This window comes from Cynocephalus volans, chromosome 6 (genome assembly GCF_027409185.1).
Source record: "Cynocephalus volans isolate mCynVol1 chromosome 6, mCynVol1.pri, whole genome shotgun sequence".
In the NCBI taxonomy this organism is placed as follows: domain Eukaryota; kingdom Metazoa; phylum Chordata; class Mammalia; order Dermoptera; family Cynocephalidae; genus Cynocephalus; species Cynocephalus volans.
In genome coordinates, this window is record NC_084465.1 from 160,129,081 (window position 1) to 160,146,957 (window position 17,877).

At 50.5% G+C, this 17,877-nt stretch overlaps 1 protein-coding gene across 1 annotated transcript in view; it reads left to right on the forward strand.

Moving 5' to 3' along the window:
* Nucleotides 1-17,877, forward strand: part of LOC134381114 (uncharacterized) — a 260,084-nt gene that overhangs the window by 127,921 nt on the left and 114,286 nt on the right. Inside the window, exon 9 of the mRNA XM_063101162.1 lies at nucleotides 14,506-14,607. Within this exon, the coding sequence (XP_062957232.1) occupies nucleotides 14,506-14,607 (102 nt within the window). The remainder of the gene's footprint in view (nucleotides 1-14,505; nucleotides 14,608-17,877) is intronic.

Sequence of the window (17,877 nt, forward strand, 5' to 3'; positions counted from 1 at the left end):
CTCATTTCTTTCCTTTATTTATTTAATTAATTAATTAATTAATTTATTTATTTATTTGAACCTTATATTTTTCCCTTATTTACTGATTTGCATATGTTGAACCATCCTTGCATCCCTGGGATGAATCCCACCCACTTGATCATGATGTGTCATCTTTTTGATGTGTTGTTGCATTCTGTTTGCTAATATGTTATTGAAGATTTGTACATCTGTGTTTGTCAAGGATAGGGGCCTGTAGTTTTCTTTTTTTGTTCCATCTTTGGTTTTAGGATCAGGGTGATGTTGGCCTCATAGGATGATTTTTGGGAGAATGGCCTCTCTTTCCCTTTTTTGGAAATGTGTGCTCTCCTCCAGCTGCAAAGACAATGTTGGCTCCACTAGTGAATTTATTTGAAAGGCACTGTGCTCAGTGGCATGGCTTGTATGCTTGTCCCGTGGTGGCAGTTAGTGACATTACGTCTTCACGAGATCTCACAGTCGATACTTCCATAATCCTCCTTTTGATGCACTTTCCATTGTTATGTCTGTCTACATTTGTTTCAGAACATTTCATTTGTTGGACAGATGGGGCGATACATTTGCAATTTCTTTCTGATTTCTTTATGGAACGTGTGCAGTCGTAAGTGAGCATCGTTCATCTTTCTAACCTGAATATAGTTGCATATTCAGAGGTGAAGTTGTATGCTATCTTGGCAGCATTGTGGAGATTGAGACAGTAGCAAGCTAATGGTAAGTAGAGTCATTTGAACTTTTGGTGTGTGAAACACAGATTTCAAGTGTTTATCTTTTTTTAAAGTTTCAGTTGGGAAAATCATGCTGTTACTCTTTCATATTCCTCTTTTGGATTTATGCACATCTGTACGAATCATTAGTTTCCTATTTTATTACATAATATTCTTTAAGAAGATGCATAATGATGGCCTTTGCGAATGGGTTTTTCTCCATTTCTTTCTTATTTCTCCCTTTGAAATGACTACTGTTTTTTTAATTTAAAAAGTCTGCTCCAGTATCTTGAGTAGGTCTAATGTAAGCGATGGGTTCTTTTTTGTAGTGAGATGTACAAATCCGATGAATCTCTCTAAGTGTTTGTTCTTAGACATCATACTTCGTCGTCTCCAAAGACCAAGCAAATGAGGTCTCTCTTTTGTAGTCAGAAAAAAATTAAAAGCTAATGAACGTAATTTTCTTTTTTTTCTTTTTTCTTTCTTTTTTTTTTTTACAGAGGATGTGTCATGCCCCTTGTCATTCCTTAGAGTCACTTCATGACCTTTTAGAATGTGGTGGGGTGGGTAGAAATAGCATATCTTTAATTTTAAGAGTGTCGGGTTTGTGGGAAAGGAGGTGTGCAAGGAATCAGCTTTCTGAAGCCACCAGTGCCCTGAAGGCACCGGGATGAAGCGCGTTCTCAAGCCTCACAGGGAACTCTAACATTGTGTTCAGATACCACTGGCTCCTTTATGATGTTCTCAGTAACTGAGTGTGAAGGTACCAAGTCTTCCTCTTTATTTGTGTTTGTTTGTTTGTTTAATTTTTAATTTTGATTATAGATATTTATGGTGCACAGAGTTGACTGTTGGTATTTGTGTGCAGTATGTGACGATGAAATCAATATTATTAGTGTGTTCGTCATTAGAAATTGTAATTATTCTTTGTGTCCTTTGCCCAACCAATCCCTAAGCACCCTGCCCCTCCTCCTTTCTGACCTGTAGTAACTATAGGTCTGTTCTCTTTTCAACACTTTACTGTGGTCTCCCTTCCTCTCTCCCACCCTCCCTCCCACTTATAAGTGAGGGCATACAGTATTTCTCTTTCTGTGCCTGGCTTATTTCGCTTAGCATAATTTTCTCCAAGCTCATCCGTGTTGCTGCGAATGGAAGAATTTCATTCTTTTGTTTGGCTGAGTAGTATTCCATTGTGTGTATAGCACATTTTCCTTGTCCAGTTGTCTGTAGATGACATTTCGGTTGGTTCCATGTCCTGGCTATGGTAAACAGAGCTGCAACAAACATGCATCCCTTCGACATGATGATTTCCATCACTTGGAGTATGTACCCAGAAGTGGGATTGCTGGATTGTGTGGTAGTCCTGTGTGTTGTTTGAGAAGCCTCCATAGTGTTTTCCATAATGGTTGTATTAATTGACAGTCCCAGCAACAGTGTAGAAGGGTTCCCCTTTCTCCGCATCCTCCCTGGTATTTGTTATTCTCTGTCCTTTTGAAAATAGCCAGTCTAACCGGGGTGCGAGGATGTCTCAGGGTGGTTTTGATTTGCCTTTCCCTAATGATTAGTGATATTGAACATTTTTCGTGTACCGGTTGGCCATTTGTTTGTCTTTCTCTGAAAAATGTCTCTGCCCATTTTAGTACAGAATGGTTTGCTTATGTGCTGTGGGGTTGTTTGAGTTGCTTATGTTTCTGGATATTAGCCCCTTGTCTGTGTGCTTCCTTTGCTGTGCAGAGGCTTTATGGTTCGATATAATGCAATTTGTTTACTTTTATTGCTTGTGCTTTTGGGGTTTTATTCATAAAGTCTTGGCCCAGTCCTACATCCTGAAGTATGTCCCCTGTGTTTTCGTCTAGGAGTTTTCTAGTTTCAGTTGTTATAGTTGAGTCTTTAATCCCTTTTGAGTTGATTTTGTGTACGGTGAAAGGTATGGGCCTAGTTTGATTTTTCTACACACGGATATCCAGTTTCCCCAGCACTGTTTATTGAAGATGTCCTTTCCACAGTGTATATTCTCGGTGGCTTTGTCAAAGATAAGTGGCCAGTAATAAGTGCTTATTTTACGTCAAAAGAATGGAAACACTTCAAATAACCTAACATTCAATCTCAAATAAGTAGAAAAACAAAAACACTCTTATCCCAGAACTAGTAGATGGAAAGCAGTAATTAAGATCAGAGTCGAACTAAATGAAGTAGAGACCAAAAGAATGATGCAAAAAATCAATGAAGCAAAAAGTTGGTCTTTTTAGGGGAAAAACAAACTACACAAGCTGTTGGCCAGCCTACTTAAAAAAGAAGAGAGAAGGCCCAAATAACAAAAATCAGAAATGGAAAAGGAGACATTGCAACCGATTCCACAGAAATACAAAGAATCATTAGAGGTTGTTAGGAGCAACTATACTCCAACAAATTTGAAAACCTGGAGGGGATGGATAGCTTTCTGAACACACGCAAACTACTGAGACTGAACCAAGGAGAAATGCAAAACCTGGAGAGACCAATAAGAAGCAATGAGACTGAGGCAGTCATCAACAGTAGCCCAGCACAGAAAAGCCCAGGACCAGATGGCTTCACTGCTGCATTCTACCAAAGCTTTAAAGAAGAATTAACAGCACTCCTTTTCAAACTATTCCAAGAAATTGAAACAGAGGCCATTCTCCTAAATTAATTCTATGAAGCCAGCATCATCCTGATCCCCAAATCAGACAAAGACACAACGACAACAAAAAATTACACGTCAGTAACCTTGATGAACATAGACACAAAAATCTCCAACAAGATATTAGCAAACAGAGTACAACAGCACATCACAAAGATTATACACTGTGATCATGTGGGTTTCATCCCAGGGATGCAAGGATGGTTCAACAGACATATATCAATAAATGTGATACACCACGTCAACAAAAGCAAGGATAAAAACTATATGATTATCTCAAGAGATGCAGAAAAAGCATTTGAGAAAATTCAGCATCATCCCTTCTCGATAAAGACCCTTAACTAAGTAGCTATCGAAGGAAAATATCTCAATCCAACAAAAGCCATATATGACGATCACACTGCCAACATCGTCCTGAATGGGGAAAGTTTGAAAGCTTTTCCTTCAAGAGCAGGAGTAAGAGAAGGATGCTCACTCTCACCACTCCCATTTAACATAGTATTGGAAGTACTAGCCAGAGCAATCAGGCAAGAGAAAGAAGTAAAGGGCATCCTCATTGGAAAAGACAAAATCAAACCGTCACTTGTCACGGGATTGGACGTGATCCTATATATAGAAAAATCCATAACCTCTACCAAAAAACTCCTAGAGCTCCTGAGCAAATTCAGTACCGTGCGGGATACGAAATCAGTGCCCCAAAATTGGTAACATTCTCATACAGCAACAACAAATAAGCAGGAAAAAAAAAAAAATCAAGAAAGCCAGCCCCTTTACGATAACTATGAAAAGAATAAAATACCTAGGAATAAATTTAGCCAAAGAGGTGAAAGATCTCTACAATGAGAACTACAAAACTCTGCCGAAAGAAAGAGGACACCAAGAGGTGGAAAGACATTCCTCGTTCATGGATTGGAAGAATTAATGTTGTGAAAATGTCCGTAATACCAAAAGTGATCTACAGATTCGGCGCAATCCCCATCAAAATACCAATGACATTCGTCACAGAAATAGAAAAAGCAATCCTAAATTCATATGGAAGAGCAAAAGACCCCAATAGCCAAAGCAGTCCTGAGCAGAAAAATAAATAAATAAATGAATGAATGAATAAATAAATAAATAAAATAAAATAATGAAAAAAAAACCAAAAACCAGAGGCATTATACTACCTGACTTCAAACTATACTACAAATCTATGGAAGGTACCAAGTCTTTATGGAGCTTTGGAACTCCCACCACTCTCAAACTGCCAGTTCACTGGTGAGCTAGTCTTGTAGCTTCTGGATGTAGGACCTAGTTACTTTGCTGTCTCCATTTAAAATAATGCAGTTGCCATAGTGAATGAGGTTTCAGAGGGCTGTGGTCCAGACAGCCTCGATTTCTCACTGTCATTTGCATGCAGTATTCTCACACCAAGTTGGGTGACTACTTCTCATTTACCTTTATGAACCCCCGGAGTCACTCGAGACGGCTTCATAGTAAGTAAAGGCTATCAAGCAGTTACTGGAGAGAGATGGAGATTTGGCCAACTGGCTCCTTGCAGCATGCATTAGCTATTGTCTGGTGTCTGTCCATGTTCCTCCTCAGTCCAATCCAAAGTCAGGAGAACTTGAACTTGCATTTGAAAACATGACCGCTCACAACACCTAGCCGGCCTCAAGTTCGGGGAATTTTACACTTCTCTAAAGTATAGGTGAAAGTTAGATACTATGGAATTAATATCGAGACTCATTACTGAGAATCTGTGGACCATGGTGAGAGTTATAACTGTTGGTTTTCCGGTTTGATTTCCCTTTCCTGCTGTGTCATCACAGGGGGAAGAGAGAGTTCTGGTGTCTCCCCCTCTTCTTATAAGGGTGCTAATCTCCGTCATTAGGGCTCCACCCTATGATCTCCTCTTACCCCAACAACCTCCCAAAGGCACCACCCCCAGATACCATCACGATGGGGCTTAGGGCTTCAACATACGGATTTGGCGGACACAACATTGAGACTGTAACAGCCCTCCAGCCGGCCCCAGTGTGCAGGGTCAGGGGCAGATTGTAAGGTTGAGGCAGGGCACGGTGCTGGGGAAGCAGAGGTTCTGCCTCCTCCTGGGAACTGTTCAACCACAAAAGGGTCAGGTGGTGAGGACAGGAGTAGCAGCAGAAGCCCCGAGGTGTGACCGAGATGATGCCCGTGCCCGACTGAGTGCCCTCACGTACTAGGGCATGGGCCAAGTCCCCTCCAAACATGACTTGCTCCACATTCCTGAAACCTAAGAGGGGCTCCTGAGGACAGCTCTGAATGTGGAAGAGTCAGGGAACTAGTGAGGAGTGGGTCCAGGGCTCCAGCCTTCGATCCCCACGTTTTCCCTCAGCGCCTGATGTGCGTGCTGAGCTGGACAGCAGGGACAATAGTGGCTTCCCGTGAGGATGCCACCAACGAGGACCTTCATGGCATGATGTTCTGGAAGTTTCTGGGCTTGAGGGCCGTGGTGTGCAGCTTCACACCACACCGCCTTAATCTAGCCAAGCTCTGAGGCCTTCTCCAATGTGGAGACCCACCTGGGAATAGGAGGGGCAGCAGCCAGGTGACCCGCCACCAAGAGTTAACTTCCTTCCCACTTCACAAAGGCACAGGGGCGGGTGGGACATGGATGCTGCTGACGTGGGACAGGGGAGGAAAGGTGCAGAGGAGCATCTGGGGGCTAAGCAGCGAGCTCCGTGGGTGGATGGGCGGGAGACGCCCAGACATGGCCCCTTTCTCCCCCAGCAGACAGCCAGGCCACCGTGGTGCTGGACGGCTTTGCCCACCTGCCACTGTTGCTGGGACACCCCCACCCCATGACCACAGCTCTGCATGTGGGGGCCGACACCCTTTTAGTCAAGGATCCCACATGGGCCCTGGGGGAGGAATCAGGTCTCAGAATCTAGAGAAGAAGGTGATGGTCGGGCACCGGTGGGTCCTTGGAGCCTGGCATCTCCCAGATCCTTCCTTGCCCACAGGCCTGTCTCCACTTAGTGGCACAGACGTGAGAACAGAGGCAGTAGTCCCAGGGCATTTCCCAACAATACCACATTTATTCACAATTATCTACAAACCCCTATTACATACAACGCCCCCAACGTGCTGCCTCCCCTCTCCCCCACCCTGATCCCCCATCCAGACCCCCCCCCACCCTCTCTCCCCTGTCCTGCCTCCCCGACCCTGCCCATAGCTGAGGAGCAGCTGGGTCAGCACTGGGTGATGGGAGCTTGGGATCCCTCGGGCTGCAGGATGCAGTGAGGGTCAAATCCAGTCCAGAGGGGCTGGCACCAGTGCTGCTGCTTCCTCCTCCCAGAGACCAGTGGGTCGCCCCTCCTCTTTTGAGGACATGAGGGGCGAGCCGGACGCAGAGCAGGGACGGGGCTCAGGGACAGCCCCCAGGGCTGCAGGTTGCACTGCAAGGTCAGGAAGAAGTCCAGGCTGGGGAGGTCCTCCTCGACCTCACTGGACCTGGCTGCCGGGCCCTGCGCAGGCATAACAGGACAGGCTCCCCTGAGACCAGGCGAGGAGGGTCTGTGGCCCTGGGGAAGGGAGCTGAGATGGGCAGCCCTCAGCTTGCGTGACTCCTGATGACCTGGCCAGAGGGCAGGCTCCTTGGGCCTGGGCAGGTTGGTGTTGTCTCGGCTGCGCTGTCGAGGGTCATGGGAAGCCGCCTCTGCTGGGCAGGTTTCTGTGACGACCCCTCCTTGGGGGCCGTGGTCATCTCTCTCTCCTCCTTGGCCAGCTGCAGTCTTAGGATGTGACTCCAACTGGGGTGTGCCATGACCTGGGGTGGCCCCCACACCTTCTGCCTCATTTGGGGCCACGAGGCGCTTTTCCACCAGCTGGGGGGAGCAAAGTGGCACTCACTGGCTCTGCCCCAGGTGTGGGGAGGGGCTGGCAGGATGGTGGAGACCCTGCATTTGGGCGGGAGGTGGCGAAGGTGAGAGGACGCTTGGCTTGGTGTCAGAGGCAGGGACTGTGACTGTGACTGTGCTGTGCCCTGCTGGGCCTCCTTCCAGCTTCGCCCCCTGCCCTCCCTCCCTGGCTCTGTCCTCTCCTTCCTGCTCTTTTGCACCTACTCCTCTCTGACCCAGGCAGTTCCCCTCAGGAGGCCATGCACCTCCAGCAGGGTAAGACTAGACAAAATGACGTGGGCTTCAGGGGCACAGGGGCACGTCTTCCCCCTGGTCTGCCTGGTGCCCTTCCCTCCCCTGGGTGATCTGGTGGCCCTCTCTCCCCTGGGTGCCCTGGTGTCCCTCCCTCGCCTGGGTGACCTGGTGTCCCTGCCTCCCCTGTGTTACCTGTGCTAGGGTGAGTCCTTCTTCCTGCTCCAGCACCTCAGTCAGAGCCAAGGGATCCAAGTTTGGGTCTGGGGAAAGCAAAGCTGCCAGGAATCGGGGGTGGACGATGGCCTCCACCTGGAGCAGGGGGAAAGGGGCGTGAGTGTCTTTGGCAGGGATTGAACTGCAGCCAGGGGGACCTCGAGGAGAAGCAGAAAGTAATGCCTGTCTCTCCTGTCCACACAGCAGGGTCGTTCTAACTCATGGCCACTAGCAGCTATACACAGACTTTCTCTGTCTCTCACACACACACTGCTCCGTAGCTGAGGGATGAGTAGAACTGAAATCCATGGGGCTGGGACTGCCGTTCCCCAGAAAACCTCCCCACACGAGGGCTCCAGGCCAGCCCACCTTGGTGATGAAGTCTTCCTGGGAGCACAGCTTGTTAATGTAGCTCAGGAGATCTGGGTCAGGGTCAGTCCCGTCCTGCTCCTGCTGCTCCTCGATATCTCCACCCTCCCAATTTGCATGAGGCCCCAGCAGTGCCTCCGTGATATCCACATACTCCTGGACAGCTTCTGGTGGGATCTCCTTGGGTGCCTTGGCCTGGGGCAGCTGCTGGGGTCTGCGTGACAGCGGGCGAGTGGATGGTGCCCTGCGGCCAGCCTTCCTGGGAGCGCACCCTAGGGCAGGAGGGAGGACAGGTGCGTGGCTGGGCTGCCGCGGCCACCTCCAGCCACACTGGGGGAGGTTGGAACTGAGGGCCATGAAATGGGTCCAGGCTGGACGTCAGGCCCCGTGGGAGGATACACTACCCGAGGTGGGTCATGTGAGACTGAGTTACCTGGAAAGACTTTGGGGCCACCAAGATTCTGGGACTCCTCCGCACCCAGCACCGCTTCCCGGGAAGAGTGTACACTGGGTCCTGGACAGCCAAGGCCGATAGCGGCTATGAAACTACTGGATCAGGCCAATACCTAGTTCTTGATCCAGGGCAGTGGAGCCCCAGGTTCTCACTGGCTGCTCTCACTGAAAGAGCAGGTGCTCCCTCCCCTTGCAGGAAAGGGACAAGATGAGGGCACAAGGCCTCTGCAGGCCCCCTTCGGCCTTTGCGTTGGCTCCTGTGGGAATATGCTTGCCGTACCTGACCGTGGCACAGCGTTGGGGACTGGTGGCCCTGGAGGAGCAAGCTTTGGCGGGGCTGGAGGAGGTAGGCCCTGGGGCCCCTTCACACACTGCCGCATCCGGAGCTGCATCTCCTCCTCAGCTTCAAGTTCCATGAACCTGGCGGGTAGAGGGGAGAGCCATAGCCATGCTGAGAGGGAGGCCTGGCCAGGGATGGGGGAGGAAGGGCTTTGGGTGGGCCGGGCTGCTCCCCCACCTGCAGAGCAGTTGCAGGGGTACGCTGGCTCACCTACACCTGCAGGGCAGAAAACATCCAGGGGGGCTTCCTGAATCAAGGCCTGTGTGACCCAGGCCCGGCCCTCAGGGGACCCTGCTCCTCCTATCCCTGCCCAGGGCCACTCAGAAGAGCTGACAGCCAGAAGCTCGGTCAGGGATGTGACTGACTGCAAATGACATGAGGAATCCTTGCCCGGATCCAGGAATCCTGGGCTGGTACTGTGAGCCCCTGACAATAGCCTGGGAGAGAAGGGCCCCGGAGACGTTGCAGGAAGTGGGAGCTAAGCTGAGAGGAGAGGGTGCATTTTCTGTGAGGGTGATTGGTGTTCACGGAGTGGATTGCCGTGCAGCAAAGGCAGGGAGGCCAGAGACGTGTCTGGGGGTGTGTGAGGTGCTGGCTTCCCCTGCCCAAGCTCTTCTACCCCAGCCCATTCTGGGATGGCAGGTGACCCATTTCTGGCCACTTTTCATGAGGTGAGGAGACGTGGTCCCAACTTGGCCAGTAGTCACTAGCTTCCCTTCTGCAGGGTCCCCACAGCTGGAGCCGGCCCCTACTGGGCTGTGCTGGTTACTCTTCCCCGTCCTCATTTCAGCATCAGGGCAGGGGTAGACCCGAGGCCAGGGGAGGGTGGAGATTCCGGGGTGGGACCCAGGTGGGTGGAGAGCTTCCCCGGGGGAGGCAGGTCCCCAGGGAGGGGCCGGACCTAGCGGATCCCCCTCCTCATGGCATCCCTGCCGATGAGCCCACCGCACCAGCCCCCCTCCCCCTTTTCACCCACCCTCAGCCCGCCCCACAGCCCCTCAGGCCCTGCCTCCCTGACTCACTTTGCTGCCATGTCGTAATAGTTCCTGCGGTCGTAACTGCTCGTGCCCTGCCATTCCTGCATGGCCCGCCGCACTCCGTCCTCTAGGCTCATGGTGGGCTTCAGCCGGGCCAGGGACCGAAGCACTGGGCTGTAAGTCCTCAGGGTCAGTCACAGTGCACGTGCCCTCCTTCCATCCCAGCTGACCGGCCCACACCCGTGTCTCTCCACATCACACCTGTCCTGTCACCTGTCCCTGTCCTCCCAGTGTGGGCTCTTCAGCCTCCAGGAGAGCCAACATGTGTCAACCTCAGCACCAAGGGACTGCTTGGCCTCTCTGACTTCCCTTTGAGGCCTCACTATTATTGTGTGTTATGGACTGAATGTGTGTGTCCCCCAAATTCACAGGTTGTAGCCCTAACTTGCAATGTGATGGTATTTGGAGGTGGAGCCTTTGGGGATCATCAGGTTTAGATTAGATAACTAGGAGGCCCCGTGATGGGATTTGTGTCCCTGTGAGTGTGAGAAGAGGAAAAGACAGCAGAACTCCCTGTGATGTGAGGACACAGCCATCGAAAGCCAGGCGGAAAGTCCTTGCCCGGAACTGAATCTGCCGGGACCTCATCTGGGACTTCCGCTTCCTGAGCTGGGAGACATGAAAGTCTGTTGTCTAAAGCACCTGGCCTGTGGCGTTTTGTTATGGCAGCCTGAGCTGACCGAGAAGTGCCTAGAATGACCGGGAAGGGAAGGTTAAAATGCACGTTCCAAGGCCCCAGGACTGAGCATTTAATCAGCTCCTGGTGACTCTCTAGAGAGGCAGCCCTTGGGGACACAGCCTCAGAGTCCCTCAGCGTGAAGAGCAGGAGCGCGGATCCAGAGCCAAAGGAGACCGGTGCCTGAGCTGACCGGGCAAGGCCTGGGGGGCTCCATTTAGGGACTCAGGACAGCCTAGGGCACCTGGGACTTTGGTCGAAGGGGAACTCCGACTGCTCAGGATGTGGGGGACATTGAAATCATTGGGGACAAGGATTTGGGGGCCCCTTTAATTTATACACTGTGTGCAGCTTTCCGTGGAGGGCAGCCAGTGTGGGAGCGGGGCAGGTATGCAGCCATGTCCCGTGTCCCGTGGACTAGGATACGTGCTCCATGTGATGGCCCCAGAACCACGAGGGCCTGCAGGTGGAAGGAGGCAGGTGTTGGGGAGGGAAAGACAAACGCTCCTGGCTACGGACGTCGCTGCCTCCCATCACCTCAGCCCCTGGTCCTGGGCTCCTGGGCTCACAGTCCCCTCACTCCCTGTGGTGGGACATGTGACTTTGGGAGCAGTTTCCTATTCTAGGTTGCCTGTTCTTAGTGATGACATTAATAATCATCATCATCATCATAACGGCAACAACAGTAACGAGGGACAGCACATGCCAGAGACTCTGCTGAGTGCATCAGACATGAGTCAGACAATCTTCCCATCCTCCGAATGAAGTGGAATCGTCTGTCTGTCTAGGAGGCATTCAGGGATAAAGAAGGCGACTCTGCGCAGCATCCAAACCCAGTGGTGGGGACCCAGCCAGGTCCCAATGTGTGGCTTGACTACCTCAGTCTCCTTGCTAGAGTTCTCCAGAAGAGTGAGGGGCTACATGTGTAAGGTTCCTCCTGTGGCCTGTGCCTTCTCCCCCCCTGCCCCGGGTCCCTCCATGTGACGTCCCGAAGCCATCCGCACTCAGGTCCTGTGCGGGGCATGAGAGGACACGGGGGGGAATCACGGGTGAAGGCAGAGGCCTAAATCCAAGTTGTGGCTCATGTCACACCAGGAACTCACTGTGGCCTTTGTCTTCTGTGCAGATGATGGTGATTGTTAAAAACCAAGTTTGGTGGACTCACAGGGTGTTGAGGGTCAGTTGACCTAAGGCTGGTGAATGTACGTCATGAACCGGAGTGGGACATTAATTAAATTGCTGAGAATGCCTGGGCCGTCGCCCACGTGACCTCCATCTAAGTTCCCCTAAATAGGCTGCCCTCCTCGTCCGTCCTTCGTTCCCCTTCGTGTGGGAGCGGTGGGATTAGCTCCATCCCCCAAGGAGGGCACTCACATGAGGAAGCAGGACAGAGCTTCAGCATCGGGACTCTGGGGCAGGTGCCCGCGGGCCAGGGACTTGAAGCGCTGCCAGCGTCGGAAGTTGTCGTAAACACTCCTGGGGTTACAGGAGTCCTCTGGCGCGGCCTTGGCCTGGGAGGGGGCCTTGCCGCCCTCCCCACCAGCCCCATGTGGATGTGTCCCGTCGTTCCCTGGGCCCACGGTCTGAGCCGGCTGGGCTGCTGGAATGGGGGCTGGGAGGGTGTGGCCTGGGAACCAGTACCCCTCGCCAGCCCGCGTGCCCCCGATGGATGCAGCAGGCATCACGGTCCCTACAGCAGGAGCTGCCAACAGCAGGGGAGCAGGACACTGAGCACCCCCGCAGAGGGCCCCTGGAGCACTCCAGGTGAGGGGGGCCTGAGCCAGGACAGTGGTCTGAGTGTGAGAGGGCTCTGCTGGAGCCCCTTGTGTCCTGACTGGGACAGTGATGTTGAAAGTCCCGGCCCCACTCGGGCCATGGCCAGCGGCTCCCACCCCCTGAGGCGTCCTGGGGAAAGCAGACCGCACCAGGGGGCCACCAGGAGGGAACGCTGACATCACGAGGGCAGGTGGGGGCTGCTCGCAGGGCGGCCCGGGGCCTGGGTCGGAAGCAGGCGTGGGAAACAGCGGACCGAAGGAAGTGAACGGAGGGTTCAGGGTCACGTTGGGCCCCAGCACTGCAGATGCTGTGGAGACAGAGGAGAGGGGCGGATGAGCAGGAGACGCGGCCACCAGGGCGGAGGCTCTCCCTTCCCTTAGAGTCAGCGTGAACCAGAGCGAGGCATCCCAGCAGGTGAGGGCCATAGGACGGGGAATTGTGCAGTTTGTCCCCGAGTGAATTTCATGCTCCCCCTCAGGTGGAGGATCATTCTACTAGAGAACTTGCTTCTCGTTCACTGAGACCCTCTGAGCCCTGTCAGTCAAGAAGTAACACCTAAGCTTCCCCTGCCTCTGAGAAGCTCCCCAGGGTGTCCCCGGCACGTGGACCCGCCAGCCTCGTGGGGTTGCCCCTCGATGTGAGTTGGGGTGGACTGTGCTTGGCGGCACAACGCCCCTCAGTGTGCGCACCCCCACGAAGGGCACCTTCTCCAGTGCCAGTTGCAGGCGCCCACATGGCCTATGTGAAGCCAGCAGATTCACAAGGTTATGAGCCCTTCTCTTTCTCAGTGCTCCTTTCCCTGATGCTCCTCATCAACCCGTCGTAACCCAAACAAATGAACTTGAACAAAACGTGTCCCCAAACGAGCGCCCAGGAGCCCTGATGGTACCCCAAAATGCAGTAGCCCAGTGAGGACATGCTTCTCCTGGTACCACCCACAGCAAACATCGAACAGGGGCCAGGTTCGGGGCACACTTGTCCCCATGCACAGTGGTTCGTGCTGTCACTGAGGCAGCTCTGTTGTCAGGAGGCGGTCTGTGAGTTAGATGATGAATTCCCTGAGACCCTGTCACTGCACAGCCAGAGAGGGCTGCAGAGGACTAGAAAGGCCAGGAAATGCGGAGCCCTGTGGCTCCCAGTGGAGGTTCAGAGAGACTGGAACAGCTGCTGGTGGTTAGAGTTGGCCGTGGGTAATGGAGACCTTCTGTGATCCTTCTCCTTTGAGCTCTCAGTCATGGCCCACAAAGAACCAGGCATGAGCCAGTGTGACAAAGTTGTCTGGATACATCCCTGTTCACTAGGATTTCAGGTCAACCCTAGTCAAGGAGAGCAAGGTCCATAGGACATGGTCCTAATTAACCAGGACGTATGTCCTAACTTTGAATAATAACAGTGATAATAACAGTAGATCTCCCTAATGGTGTGCTGCTCTGCTTCCTCTCTCGAAAAGGAAACCAGCCTTTCAGAACCTTCCACTGTAAACCCAGCAGCACGCCTCATCCGTCCCCTGTTCACGATGGGCTAGACATGGAGTATGAGCAAAGTCTTCATCTCCACATGAAATGTAGGGCAGAGGACAGGCCATGAGACAGGGTGGAAGATGAATGGGTCTGAAGACCCGAGTGTCCCCCAAAGGGACAGCAATTCAGAACAGCTCAGGGAAGAGCAAGCCCCATCTTGTTTGCAGTTTCTGGCTGCCCTGTCCCTGGTGAAGAAAGACAACAGCGATCTGGACCGAATGAGAAGCCATCTCTGGGCAGAAGTGAGCCGAGACTGGACTGCTGCACTTAGAGCGACGTCCAGCCTCACTGACGGAGGGGATATTTCACGGTAATCTTGGTCAGAGAGAACTGTTCCACTGAACGGTTTTCTGGCTGAGACCGTTTCTCCCCGCTACTCCTGTAAGATCTAGAATACTCCACTTGGTGTCCCTCAGGACAGTACCATAGCACAAGCTCCAGGTGTCTGAAGAAAGGACGCAGGACTCAGGCTTTGTTCTTGAGCCCCCCGGTGGCACAAGCACGACACAATCCACCACTGCCTACAAACACACGTTGACCTGTGTTGACTTAGAAACATAAGTCACCCGTTTCCCTTCTGGAAAGAGTCAGTACAACTGCTGTGTCCTTTCTCATCACCCGGTAGGTTTCTCCGGAGGCATCTGGATCCACCTGTGAGAAGCCCCCTTCCCCCTGCAGCCTCAGGATGCCAGTGGCTTCCCCCGTCTCCCGGGTGAGATGTCCTTGGGTAAGTCCAGTGCTCTCTCTTCCTCTACTTCCACCCAACCAGCTGTCCCAGGGCAAGTGTCACATTTGAACTCCCATGGATTTGAGGGGTGACAGGGGTGTGATAACACACCCCAGACCCTGCAGACTTACCTCCCTTTGAAGCCATCCCCGTAGGCTTGGGGACTGACCACGGTGGCACGGCAGTCTCCACGGTGAGAAAAGTCAAGCGCAGGACCCAGACAGCAAACTGTCAACTGCAGATGCTCAGGGTCCAATTTTAAATGTCAACAGGCTTAGAATGTAGCTCTCCAGAATTCTGCAGTGGGGGAGGGGTGGGGGCAGTTGGGCTGGTGGGGGTGGGGAGACATACCGTGCAGGGTTCTGGCAGGTAGGCAGGATTCTGAAGGTCCCTCAGATTATACAGGGGCAGCACAGTGGGTGTGTGCCTCTGAGGCAAGTTTCCAGTTGTTTCTCAGATTCACAGCACAAGGCTTCTGCCTGGTGTTCTACTCACTTCATTTCTTTCTCAACAAACCAGTTTTTGTGCCCCTCAGCCAACCCTGCTGTAGAGTGGCTGCACTTTCTGAAGGTAGCTCAGAACAAGGAATCTGATAAATACAGGGATTGTAAGGGAGGTAGGGGGAATGAGTGTCTGGAAATAGGTCTGGATTGTCTCAGCACGTCCAGCGGGCTGGGTTGCTGTATGCACATCATTCCGTAGGAAGCAGTCCTTGTACGCTCAGCTACTGTCCATTGCTGCGACCTCTGCAGACTCCCGTGGACTGGCCTTACGTACGTACGATCCCCTTTGCTGGAAAGCCATGAAAATTCATGACAGACAGCTGTGTCGCCTACATGTCCAAGACCAGAAATTCCATCATTTAGTGTCTGGGTATTATGTTGTTGTTAAGTGTTTTAATTTTTGTGTATTCAGGGTATGCTGCATGGTCCTGTGTGTTTGTTTTTTGTGATCTTCAGGAAATGTGTATGAGCATTTCAGTGGGTGAGGGCAGATCTATAATGATTTGTGGGGAGTAGTAGGATGAATAGGTGCAGGTGCAGGGTGGGATTTGTCTGGTTGTGTATTCCGGAAGATGGAGGAGTTATACTACAAATACTGTGAGTATTTGGTACCCGCGATTTTGTATTTGCAGGTAGTGTGTGGATGTATGTGCATTTGAGGGCATAAGGTGGCATGTTTGCATATTTGTCGTGTGCTAGGTAATTGTGGGTATACTGGAGGGTATGGCGGGTGGAGAGCCACATGTGTGTCGATTTTGTGTGTGTATTCAAGGGGCATGGTGGTTTGGATGAGTGTTTTTGGGCAGTGTGTGTTTCTGGTTTCAGTAGGGTTATATATTCTGGGAGTTGAGCGTACGTGTATCTGTTAGAGAGTTGGGGTTCTCTGTTTATATGGAGGGGAGTGGGGGAAGTGTATTTATCTGTATTAGAGCTGTGTGATATGGTTCTTTGTTAGTATCTGGGGATGTGGAAGCCGGTTCCTACTGGACTGAGATAGGTTGGGATTTGGGCATGGTTTTATGTGTATTTGTAAATGGTATGCCGTAGCCATCTCTGTGTGTCTTGGGCGTGGATGCTGGTTTGTGTGTATATCCATGAGCAGGTGGATGGATTATATGTTTATTCGTAGTGTATGGGATGGCTGGCCAGTTATCTCAGTTGATTAGAGTGCAGCTTGTAATGCAAAGGTTAAGTGTTCGGATCCCTGTACCTGGTCAGCCGCCAAAAAAAAAAGAAAAAAGAAAAAAGTATATATATACATTTATATATATATATGTATACATATACATATATATATATATGTGCATGGGATTGCGAGTTTAATCGAGACCTAGTGAGGTCCGTTTGTCCGATGTGCCGTGGGTAAATAATGGAAGTTTTAATTATTAGGCCAAGTAATGGAGAACAGGTGGCTAAAGCTCAGAAAAACCCTGTACTTGTTTTTAGTTGTTTTACAAATCCCTTTTTCCTATCTTATTGTCTTCGTGATGAAGTGATTTCTGTCTAGTAGTACATTTTTATGTTATGCTATTTATTTTTAGCGTATCTATTCCATGTTTTTGCTTTATGGTTACCGTGAGGCTTACCACGAACGTCTTAGGGTTATAACGGGTAGTTTGAAACTTTAAAAACTGATAATAACTTAACTTTGATTGCAAAGAGAAAAAGAATTAAAAAAGCGAGAAACAAACTCTACACGTTGACATCGTTTCTCACCACATTTTGACTTTTTTAATGTTTGTATTTACATCTTTTTGTATTTCCTGGCTTTTATACCATTTTTGCAGTTGTTATCTTTAAGAGGTTCGTCTTTTCGTCTTCATACTAAAGGCATGACCGGTTTTCTGGAACTCGATCACTGCTTTGGAACTAAATTGCTGCTCTGCTGTTTTTCCCTGTCTGGGTAAGACCTATGGCAAGCAGCGGAATTAATTTCTGACCTTTTAGTCACTTTTAGGTCAAGAAATGACTCCACAGGAGCACATAATCTGTGTGAGAACTTTGGTGAGGAATTGGGTCTTTCCCACAGATCGTGCCCCTCGCAGCACTGTGTGGAAGCTCTGCCGATGAGAACACAGCACACCTGCTGAGGTTCCACAACAGTACACCTTTGGATGTTCAGCCCTCAGGGCACTCCAGATGTTCCTGTGGAAGTGTCTGGAGACGGGCTTCCCATGGGGATTCCCAGACCGGTGGGAAAGTTGAGTGCCAACCTCCATTTCTCTGCTCTCATCTTGGATACTGCGGATGTGCTGCTGTGAACATGGGTGTGAAAATATCTCCATGAGACCCTGCTTTCAGTTCTTTTGAGTATATACCCAGAGGTTGAGTTGCCAGAACATATGGTAATTCTGAGTTTAATTTTTGAGGGATAGTAATAGTGTTTTCTACAGCAGCAATGCCATTTTCCATTTAAACCGACAGTACAGAGGATTTCCAGTTTCTCCACATGTTCACCAACAGTTTTTTTGTTGTTGTTGTTGTTAATGGTAGCCATTTTAATGACCATGAGTTGGTTTCTCATTATGCTTTTGATTTGCATTTCCCTAATGATTACTGATACTGAGCATTTTTTCATGGTCTTTTGGTCATTTGTATATCTTCTATGGGGAAATGTCTATTCAAGTCCTTTGTCCATTTTGGAATTTTTTTTTCTTTGTTGCTGTTTTCAGGAGTTCCCTATATTTTTGGAACCTCATTTCTTTCCCTTATTTATTTATTTAATTTATTTATTTATTTATTTATTTATTTATTTGAACCTTATTTT